At 41.6% G+C, this 11,630-nt stretch overlaps 1 protein-coding gene across 2 annotated transcripts in view; it reads right to left on the bottom strand.

Moving 5' to 3' along the window:
• Nucleotides 1-5,646: 5,646 nt before the first annotated feature.
• ASNS (asparagine synthetase (glutamine-hydrolyzing)) overlaps nucleotides 5,647-11,630 on the bottom strand; it is a 137,666-nt gene continuing 131,682 nt past the window's right edge. For both annotated transcript variants that reach the window (XM_024767106.1, XM_024767107.1), the window contains 6 exons: nucleotides 10,543-10,669; nucleotides 8,889-8,995; nucleotides 8,312-8,412; nucleotides 7,131-7,212; nucleotides 6,885-7,040; nucleotides 5,647-5,985 (listed from right to left, as the gene is read on the bottom strand). In XM_024767106.1, coding sequence (XP_024622874.1) covers nucleotides 5,776-5,985; nucleotides 6,885-7,040; nucleotides 7,131-7,212; nucleotides 8,312-8,412; nucleotides 8,889-8,995; nucleotides 10,543-10,669 — 783 coding nt within the window. In that variant the 3' untranslated portion in view covers nucleotides 5,647-5,775. The remainder of the gene's footprint in view (nucleotides 5,986-6,884; nucleotides 7,041-7,130; nucleotides 7,213-8,311; nucleotides 8,413-8,888; nucleotides 8,996-10,542; nucleotides 10,670-11,630) is intronic.

Raw genomic sequence — 11,630 nt, 5'->3', positions numbered from 1 at the left:
AATGACTGGTGAGCAGGGTGTCAGAATTGCTACCCACCAGGGTTTGCTGTATGCCTCCCGTTCTTTCCTTTTCAAAGAGGAGTATATGTTTTGTTGTTGTTATTTTATTCCTCTTCTATTGTATATTGAACAAGTAGGGAGCAGGTAAATTTTCTAATAAGTTTATGAAGAGGAGCCACCTTGTACATCACTCCATCACCCAGAAATCCTCAACTCTGGGCATATGGCCATGACAAGATGGAATTCTTGGGTTGTCACTCTTGAAAATCACTCTTGCTGATTGTATTTTGTGTGTATGAAAGATAGTGAACTATTTGGTGACTGAAGGGTGGATTTGGGGAGTCATTAGTACTGTTCTCCAAATACATATTTCATTTCCCTTTCTGGTACGTGCAACCTTGAAGTTAGGAGTGGTCAAATGACTTGCTTTGGCCCATAAAACGTAAGGAAAAGTGATGTATCTCTGCAGGTGGAAGCTCTAAGTCACGGTACGTGAGTCACCACTGTCTTCATCCCCTGCCTTGCTGGTTTTGGAAGTGTGTGTCAAGATTGTGTCTCCATCAGCTGAGTCCCAGAGTGATTATAACCCCCTCAACAATGAGCAGAGCCCCCCCCAGAGACCCAGATGAACATACGGTTTGAGCAAGAAGTAACTTTTGTTGTGGTAATGCACTGGAGATTTGGGATTGTTTTCTCATCACCTAACCTAGCCCTTTACAGAAGATCATTAGCGTCACTGGCCTTGCCTGGGAGGTAACCCATCTCTCCCTGCTTCTGCTCCCAACTCACCTCTAGAGAAGCCCCTTTCCCCCAGTTCCTAATTCACAGCAGAGACCCGGGCTGTACTTTCATGCTAGTATTGGGAGGATAGTCAGGAAAGAACACCACGAAGACTCTAGAGCCAATCTGTCTGGCTAACTTGGGGCTCCACCACTTAGTAAATCGCCAAATGATTTGGGCAAGTGACTTAACCTGTGTAAAATAGACGTAATAGTGCTTACCTGTGCCAGCTACTATGCCTGTGTAAGAAACCATCTCAAAATGTAATGGTGTCCAACAACCATTTATTAGGCTCATGGATTGACGAGTCAGGAATTTGGATGGAGCACAGCAGGGTTGGCTTATCTCTGCTCCCCATGAAGGGGGTCTCAGCTGGAAGGCTCAGACTAGGAGCTGGAATCATCTGGGGGTTCACTCACCCCACCCCTGGTGATTGACATTGACCGAGACCATGGCTGGGGCTGTCAGCCCTCTCACACATGGCCTCTCCGTGTGGCCCGGGCTTCCTTACGACACACATCGAGAGAGAGAAAGCAGAGGCCGATTCGCCTTTTGTGACCTATCCTCAGAGGTCACTTTCTAGTAGATTCTACCAGTCAAGGCAATCATAAAATTCTTCCCAGGCTCAAGAAGAGGGGAAGCACACTGCTTCTCCAAGGGCACAGCAAGTCTCTGGCAGTCTGTGAGACCAGAAACACTGCTGTGGCCACTTTTAGAAAATAAAATCTGCCACGCTTCCTCAGAATGAGGGTTAACTCACTAAATGAGCTAATGCAATAAAGTACTACAACAGTTGGTAGGTACGTGCTTGATGTTGTAATTTACCCACTGCACAGGCTTAGAGCCATATGGAACTGCCTCCCTGTGGCCGGCTTTTCCCCCCCGTGGGGACCCACTCCAAGAATCTGTTATCTCAGACTCAAGACCAAACTAAGGCAACCCCAAGGCAGGAGGAATCGAGGAGAAGGCTCTGAGGCTTCAACAAGGTGTTCACACAATGGTCTGACACCAGCAGGCCCAAGGTTAGTTCCTTTTTCTATTTTCCTTGTAAAGGATTTAAGAAGCTTTGAGGCCTTATTTAACTAAGATCATATTCTTGCCTAGGAACAACTGTGCTTTTACAGCTAAAGATCTGCAAGAAAATGTTAAAACTATTGAAAACAGCGGTAGGATTGAGGTGTTTCTAATATTTCATTTTTTTAATAGAAATACATCTTGCTATCAAAACTATAAAGTAAGTTTTCTACAGTATTAAGGTGAAAAAATCTTTTAAATTCAAGCATGGTTGATTTACAATATTAGTGTCAGGTGTACAGCAAAGTGATTCAATTATATATATATGTACATTCTCATATACATATGTTTCAGATTCTTTTCCATTATAGGTTATTACAAGATATTGAATATAGTTCCCTGTGCTATACAGTAAATCATTGTTATTTATTTTCTATATAGTGGTGTATATCTGTTAATACCTAATTTATCCCTTCCCCTCCCCCTTTTTCCTTTGGTAACGCTGTGTTTTCTATGTCTGTGAGTCTTTCTGTTTTGTAAATAAATTCATTTGTATTATTTTAAAGATTCCACATATAAGTGATACCACACAGTGTTTATCTTTCTGTCTGACTTCATGCAGTATGCTAATCTGTAGGTCCATCCATGTTGCTGCAAATATCACAATTTCATTAAGAAAAACAAACAACTCTTAAAGGGCACATTATCCACTAAGGTGTGCGAATGAGGTTGACAAGGCAGGACACGATCAGCTAAGAATCTTGTAGCTTCTGCTGAAGGGATTGGATTATCTGTTGGTAACAGTGCTGTGTGGATTACAAACCACGTGCCTCCTTAGCACTGAGTCATCAATATCAGAAAAGTCCAGGAAAGCAGGCTTGGCCTGTATGTAGCTGCTAAGTCATGTGCACATGTCTCAGTGGCTACAGTTTCTTCAGCTACTTTAGTTGCAGAAGAAAAGGCTCACTTTAGACCATGTGCCTAGCACATTATGTAGGTCTCACAGACAGTTTGTTATCTAGCGAGTTGCTGCAGTCATGGTTGACCTGCAGGACTGAGTATCTCTACTGTCAAACTTTTGGGTGGTATCTAAAACCACACCAGATCACAGAGTCACTAAAGTTAAAAATCTGAAGCCCAAGCTCATGCCCTCAAAAACTGGTAGTTTGTGGTTTACGGCATACCTTAATCTTGCAGTGCACCCTGGGTAATCACTAACAGCTAAGTCTCCCAAGCATTTCTGGTGTCACTTAGCTTAGCTGGGTGAGGCTGCACCATGAATGGACACGCCTGGCATCAAATCATGCCGGGTTTAAGCATTTCAAGCACTTACAAATACAAGATTATCATGAACAGTCACCCAATATTAATTAATGACATTTCCTCAGCTTTCTAGAGACTTTAAAAAATTTATTGAAGTATTTACAATATTGTGTTAATTTCTGCTCTACAGCAGTGATTCAGTTATACATATATATATTAATACATTATTCTTCATATCCTTTTTCATTCTGGTTTATCACAGGATATTGAAAATAATTCCCTTGTTCATCCATTCTATATAAATAGTTTGCATCTGCTAACCTCAAACTCCCAGTGCATCCCTCCCCTACCTCCTACCTCCCTCCCCCTTGGAAACCACAAGTCTGTTCTCTATGTCTGTGAGTCTGTTTCTGTTTTGTAGATAAGTTCATTTGTGTCATATTTTAGATTCCACATGTAAGTTGTATCCTATGGTATTTGTCTTTCTGATTTCATTTAGTATGATAATCTCCAGGTCCATCCATGTTGCTGGAAATGGCATTATTTCATTCTTTTTTTATGACCAATATTCCATTGTATGTAAGTACCACATCTTCTTTATCCATTCCTCTGTTGATGGACATTTAGGTTGTTTTCATGTCTTGGCTATTGTGAATAGTGCTGCTTTGAACATTGGGGTGCATGTACCTTTTCAAATTAGTTTTGTCTGGGTATATGCCCAGGAGTGGATTGCTGGGTCATATGGTAGTTCTACTTTTAGTTTTTCAAGGACCCTCCATACAGTTCTCCATAGTGGCTGCACCAATTTACATTCCCACCAACAGTGTAGGAGGGTTCCCTACTCTCCACACCCTCTCCAGAATTTGTTTGTAGACTTTTTAATGATGACCATTCTGACCAGTGTGAGGTGGTCCCTTATTCTATGGCCATCTCTATGTCTTGTTTGGAGAAATGTCTATTTAGGTCTTCTGCCCATTATTCAGTGGGGTTTTTTTGTTGTTGCTGAGTTGTATGAGCTGCTTATTTTGGAAATTAAACCCTTGTCCATCACATCATTTGCAAATATTTTCTCCCATTCTGTAGGTTGTCTGTTTTATGGTTTCCTTTGCTGTACAAAAGTCTGCGTGTTTGATTAGGTCCCATTTGTTTACTTTTGCTTTTATTTCTATTGCTTTGGGAGACTGACCTAAGATAACATTGGTACGATTTATATCAGAGAACGTTTAGACTTTTTAAAAATAAGTGAAGGCCAACAGGTAGGCTTAAACAGTCCCCAACTTACCAGCTAAATTCCTGGGCTACTCACTCTTCCCATGAAGCATTCTTTTATTTACCTGTGCATCAGCAGTTTCCTCTTCAAAAATTTGTAATAACTAAATTCATCTTTAAAATATATTTCAAAATCCTGTCCCTAAATAACCAATGAGCAGTCAAATGAAATTCTACCTGTTCATTCAATGTTTCCTTGTTATATTTTCTCTTCTTCCAACTAGTTTTGGAATGCTTTTTCCTTTTATCAGAAATGCCTGGCTCTAGAACAGGGCTTGGCAAAGTATGGCCAATGGGCCAAATCCAGCCCACTGCCTGTTTTTATAAAGTTTTAATACAACACAGCCATGCCCATATGTTTGCATATGGCCTTGCCCATTAGTTTCCATACTGTCTGTGGCTGCTTTTGCACCATAATGGCAGAGCTGAACAGTTCCAAGAGAGGTCTGCAAAGCCGAAAATATTTACTGTCTAGCCCTGAAAAAGTTTGCTCACTCGTGCTTTACAATGATAGTTCCAGAAGAGACACTGGCTCAACAGAAAAAAATATAAATTACTATCCCTGGATGAAAAATGTTGTCTGCCATATCAGTAAGCAAAGGATATTGCAGCCATCAAGGCATCAGCCACCTGCCACTGTGCACCCTGAGGGGATTCAGGATGGAGAAAAGTAGGATACTGGCCCTAGACCGTTAAGATGCATATCAAAGGAATGATTTCAATTAGCCCAGACTCTTGCCTCTTCCTATACAGAGAAATGCACTAAATTCATTAACCTGAGATGTTTGGTTTTAACAGTAATCTTTTGATGTTCTGGACTACCTGGTCTTTGTTGCAAAAACTATATATCCTGGCTCCTCCCTTACCTCTGCGGACCAGTCCCTCAGAACAATCTGAGAGGCTGTCTTCTGGGCTTAAGTAAGTTTTATTTGGCAGATTTTCTGATGACTTAATTCTCAACTTTTAGGCTGTGCAGTATTCAGTCAACATACCTTACAAAATAGAGCTGTCAAAGTCTTACAAAGGACTGACTTCTCCAGAGTGTAACTAGCCAGCTGTTAGGAATGCAGAAAGAACTAAGGGAGGAGGTCAGAGGAGGACCACACGTAGATGAGGCAAGGCCTGGAAGGAGGCCCTGCTGGCATGAGACCCAAAAGTCCTCTCCAGTAGCTCTGCCAGGAGAGGGCGTGTGAGGCTTCCCAAACATCAGACTGTTTCCCCTTTCCTAGCTCACTCTCTTATTGTGATACAGTGAAAGCTGTTCAGTTTCTAGCTACCTCTGATGAGGGGGCTGTATGAATGTAAATGACTAGAGCAATGTTTCAGATTTAAGACTTTTATTTTTTCACACCTAAGCAAGCCTGGGCCGTTGACCCTTCCTGCCCCCAAGCCCCCTACCCTTCACAATGAGAAGAAATGTTTGCTTTCACTCCACGGCTCAGGGAATACCTAAGCTTTGGCAGTGGCCTTATAATGGGTCAGAGTGCGGGCGGAAGGGTCAGTGGCGCTAGTCCACCTGGGCATCCAGTAATGAGGCAGCCAGTCGGCGCGGCCCGGGTAGTGGCGTTCAAAGATCTGACGGTAATAATAGCCTTCTTTCGTTTTGGGAGTATTGACGGCAAATTTTTGGGATGCGCTTGCCATCGCCGCGTCATCAACCTGCAAGAATAACAAGATAGAAGCGAAATGGTTTTTTAACCAGCATGGAAATACTTGTATTTAATCTGGCTTCACAAAAACAGAAAACAAACAAAAAGAGAAAAGGCATGAATTATGTTGTGTGAGAGACTCTTTGGATCACTTAGAAAATGCTAAAATACCGTAATATACATAGCTGCAGTGACCTTTAAGGAACATTCACATGCATACTTCTTCTAAGTGGTGGCTCTAAGTGTTTGATTCATTTGTGCCTAATAACGTCTGGCACCCAACAGGTGCCCAAAAATGTGTAAGATGAAAGCCAGGGGGCTTCCCTGGTGGCGCACTGGTTAAGAATCCACCTGCCAATGCAGGCCACACGGGTTCAAGCCCTGGTGTGGGAAGATCCCACCTGCCGCGCAACAACTAAGCCAGTGCACCACTACTGCTGAGCCCACACTCTAGAGCCCACGTACCACAACTACTGAGCCTGCATTCTACAACTGAAGCCTGCAGGCTACAACTGAAGCCTGCAGGCCTAGAGCCCGTGCTCTGCAACAAGAGAAGCCACCGCAATGAGAAGCCCGCGCACCGCAACGAAGAATAGCCCCCGCTCACCACAACGAAGAATAGCCCCCGCTCACCACAACCAGAGAAAGCGCACGCGCAGCCACAAAGACCCAATGCAGCCAAAAATAAATAAAATAGATAAATTAAAAAAAAAAAGTCAGTGATGACTGGTAAGTCTCCTCTCTATTCTAGATGCCACTTTATTCTTACAGAATTCTTTAAAAGAAGTATTGTTTACAGGGCATCTCTCCTGCAGACACAAACATTTAAATTAAATACAAAATGAACCGTGGTTACTCCTCTGCACCCAAATTATCCTATTCCAGAAAATACTTTTAAAGACATGATACCTGATGGTCAATGTATTCCTGTAAAATCCTAAACCAGGAATTCTTAACTGAGGTTATTCCATCACTGAAGGCTTCTTTTGGTCGCCAGAGAATCTCTTTAGGTATCAGATTGGAGTCCTCAAAGGTCTCTCTCAGAAGATGTTTTTCTATCCCGTTCTGACATGAAAACAAAAGGAGTGTCAGTGAAAGTTCTAAATATTACCAGTATCAGTGGTTTTTTGACAGTTTTTATCTTGATTCACCCACCTTGGGGATTCTCATATTTGGTGGCAGAGACATGTAATAGGAAGAAAATCGATGATCCAGGAAGGGGACTCTCAGTTCAAGGCTTAAAAAGGAAAAGAAGAAAATCTAAATCAAAATGGATATTTAGTGCCTGTCTGTTTAGATTCAGACTTAGTTTCCTAGGAATTCACTTAGCCTCTAAGTAATGTTAACATTATAAAGTCATTTTTTATAATCCTAAGTAACTGCCCTACGCTAATGCATGAATACAAAAGCCTTCATTCAGAGTACATATTACATCATCTAGGGAGTGAAACAAACTACTGGAGAATAATTACTTTTACTTTCCCTTCTGTAAACTATTAAATAACTCAAAAATCAGAAAAAGAATGAGTGACCTGATCATTAAGAACGTACTTTGCCTGGACTTTTCTGACTCACAATTTTTTCTCTCGTCCTATTAAAAACTGTAATGCTGATCTGCGGTTATTACCCTATCTGCTTGTCCTAACCAGAGTCTCCAGGATTCAAGAAACAGATGATGTGACCTTTGATGAAACACTGTGGAATGCTGGTTTATACTGAATGTAAGTTATTCATCAGTTAGTAGTAAAAATGTTTGAATTCAGTTCATTCCCCAACCTCATATTATTTTCTAATCTAAGTGTGATTTGGTAGAAGCAACTAAAAGAGTTGATATCAGTTGTTTATCACGTACAGTAAGAGTCTTCAATTCTCCAGCATGACCAGCTTTAAAAAGTGAAAACTTTAGCCAACTTTAAGCTAATCAAATCTCTTGCATCTTCGCTTCCCTCTCCCTACACATGGTCCCCACAGCATCAAACTGGCATGGCAGGCGTTCAACGCTCACAGCATGAAGGTGTATAATCTTTACTTCTCTTAAAAAAAACTAAAAAAAAAAAAAAAAGCTGCGAGTGCCTTCCATCTCAGTTGCCCAGAAGTGGGCAAGATGTTGTGCTTTCAAGATGGGAACTCCACCTCAAACCGCCTATCCATGTCCTCTCACCATGACAACAGCACTCTGATTCAGCCTAATCCCTTTGCACTAACAGACAAGCTTCATTTTATCTATAGAAGGCATACTTTGCAACATATACTAACTGGAAAGAAAGAAATCGACCACTGAGCCTTTTGTTTTCTGAGGTTATTTTTACAATCGCTTCCTAAAATACCACGTTTACCCATGGGCAGCAGTAGTTCGATCTGCTCGGAGAACATCAAACAAATACAGTTCCTTCAGAAGCCGCTCACTCTCCTCCTCGGCCTTCTCAGGGGAAGGAGCCTATTTTGCAAACAGAGCTGAAGTTACAAATGCACCCACAAGCTTTGCTTCTGGCACATGAAACAGTTTTTATATCTTACTCGTACACGTAACTCCAATTCTAAAGGCGGGTAAGACAAAAAGACAAACAGAGCTTTGGGAAGGGAGTAAATGCTTGATAAAACGTACCTTCCCTCACACCAAGACTGCTAGTGCTAGAACAAATAAAATGACATGCTGTACGACAGCCATAAGACCATAGGCGACTAAGAACAGAAACATGATTCTTAGGCTTAACTAGTTCAAAAAAAGATATTATCTGACACTACTAAGACTTCTTTCTCCCCCCCAAAATACAGACACTATCAGATTTCCTGATATGCCTCACAAGATATTCAAAGTGTTACTGTTATACCAAAAAAGATAGAAAATAGGTAAATAATAATTCATACTTTTCTTCCCCTAGGATCAATATCCCTCCATTTGAGAATGCTTACCTTGTGAAAATATATGTAACCCTGTGTAAGTTCATCTGAACCTTCTCCAGAGAAGATCACTACGCTATCCGTGTTCTTCCGAATGTACTTTGAAATTAAGTACATACCTTAAAAAAGAGACAGAAATTATTGTTAATGTCCACATAACCCTCTACCAAAAATGCCTTTTATTTGATTTCTGGAAATGACTGCAAGCTTTGCTATCAGACTAGACTCTCTGTTAATATAAAGTAGTTTGCAAAAACAATACCTTTATATGGTACCTATCTTTTTATGTATGTAATCCAAAAGTTGTACTGTTGTGATGAAACAACCCAAAACCCTTCCACAATTTTATATATAGGTTTTAAAATATTACTGCTTTCAGACCAAGAATGTCTATCTGAAAACTGTGCTAAACAATGTTAAAAATGCTAAAACATTTTGCTGAACAATGACTCAAATATCTTAAATGTGATAACTTTCACACCACTATCACTATAAAAAAATAAAAGTGAGGGCTTTGGTAGCTTAATGTTTATTCGGGGCTTTTTTTCTGATACTTACTCCCCATTCAGCATATGTCAAATACAGTTAAGAATATTGCATCATTAAAAGATGCTGGTTGGGGCTTCCCTGGTGGCGCAGTGGTTGACAGTCCGCCTGCCGAGGCGGGGGACGTGGGTTCGTGCCCCGGTCCGGGAAGGTCCCACATGCCGCGGAGCTGCTGGGCCCGTGAGCCATGGCCGCTGAGCCTGCGCGTCCGGAGCCTGTGCTCCGCAACAGGAGAGGCCACAACAGTGAGAGGCCCGCGGTTGGTCCCTGCTCCACATCCCTGTAAACCAGTATCTGTTCTTAACTGTTTTTTCATATCACCTCCCTAGGGATACTTTTTAGACCTTTTTCCCTAATCTCCTTCACCAATGAAATATCAGTACCAGAAATACCATATTTCTGCTGATGTACTGTGGCCCTTTGGAAGGCCAGAAACCACTGTAATACCTAAGACTTTTTTGCCCTTCAAGAACTAATTTTTGCTTCCTTGGGAGAGACAGCACCTCTGTACTATTACTGCAAAGTTTAGAGCATGAGGATGCAGACCCTGAACTTTGCAATGGAGTCCTGTCAGATTCAGCATCCCTTAAGAGAGGCATATCTAAGCCAGTGGCATATTAGAGGCTCAGCAAAATTAGATCAGTCTGATTGGGAGTATGCTTCCAATCTCAGTGTGTATCCACAGGGTAAAACTAGTATTTCTTGCTGCACAATATGTTACTGATAAGTCGTATGATGGAATATTTACCAAAATATATCTAAAACGAGCATTCCTTACAGAAATGAGTTACAACGTAGACCTATTTCCCTATACAGCCCAAGAAACTTTTATACAGAGAAACTGGGGTAAAGGTGGTGCAAAACATATGTATCTACTTTTTGGAGAAATATATATAGTGATACCATAAATGTGGAAGTTTAACTATGTATTTATTGTTCCTCTCCAAAAGAGATTTCAGGAATTCTTAAATGGCCTTGTCTTCAACAACTGCTGACACAGGAATTTTACCTGTGTTCATTCTTGAGTACTGTTTTTTTAAACAACTGCTTGAAACAGGACTGTTTAATCCTTACACCTTTTCAGTATTAAAAATCTTTTGGGGATCATAAAATACCTTACCTACTGAAGCACGGACTGTTGTAATATCATAAGTTTCCAAGGAAAATATGACTTCATCCAGGACCTGAATGCCTTCCTCAGAGTTAAAGAGGACTTCATGGTGTTCGCTGCCAATATGATTTGCCACCTGATTATACAAAGAAATACCCACAGGCTTGTGTTTTAAAGGACTACTCTTGAAAATGAAGCGGGACTGTAGTTCACAACACATTATGAATTAACAAGGGTGTTAAACAAACAAGACAAACTAAGCGGAAATGATTCCGTAGGCCACCACAATAAGGGGAAATGATTCTCTAGGCCACTGAATACGAGCCCCACCTAGTCAGGCTCCCTTGCCTCCCCCAGTGTCTGCCCTCCACTGACCACCGAGAGGTAGAGCTCCCAGCCACTCTTCCCACGCCAAGACTTCACCCTAACAAGCGTGCCCCCCACTCCCCCTCACACTGATTTTACCTCCTTTTGGCCCTCCTGCAATGCCTAATTTTACATCCAGGATGTTATTCCTAAATTAAACGGCCCCCCGTCATTCTGTTTCCTTTGGCTATTGTGGATTCATCTAGCATTGGTCAGCTTGCTTTGGGACCACCTGCTTGCTCCTTCTCAGCCATTCTGTGCAAGTTTCTCCAAAGTGGGAACGAGGTCTCCCGCACACTGAATGTGTACAAGGTCCCCTCTGCCCACAGCCCTAAACACAGTACTTTATAAAAAAAAAAAAAGAAAAGTAAAAAGAATAGCTAACGTCCTCTAAGTACTCATACACACTAGGTTCTATCCTACACACTTATATTAAGTATTATGTAATTTTCACCTCAAAACTATCCCATGGTAGATACTATTATTTCCACTGCGTAAGTGAGGAATTGTGTGGTAGAAGTAGGATTTGAAACCAGCAGTCAGGCTCTAACGCCTACAGCCTGAACCACTATACCATGCCCTAACTCTCAAAAGCGCGGAATTATCATAGGGTCTTTGTGAGGACTGCATGGGTCATGATACATAAAAGTGCCCAGAGGGGCTTCCCTAGTGGCGCAGTGGTTGAGAGTCCGCCTGCCGATGCCAGGGACACGGGTTCGTGCCCTGGTCCG

The sequence above is a fragment of the Neophocaena asiaeorientalis genome, unplaced genomic scaffold (genome assembly GCF_003031525.2).
Source record: "Neophocaena asiaeorientalis asiaeorientalis breed wild unplaced genomic scaffold, Neophocaena_asiaeorientalis_V1.1 scaffold70, whole genome shotgun sequence".
NCBI classification, from domain to species: Eukaryota; Metazoa; Chordata; class Mammalia; order Artiodactyla; family Phocoenidae; genus Neophocaena; species Neophocaena asiaeorientalis.
The sequence above is the reverse complement of the archived record's forward strand: the minus strand, read 5'-3'. Positions and strand labels throughout refer to the sequence as shown.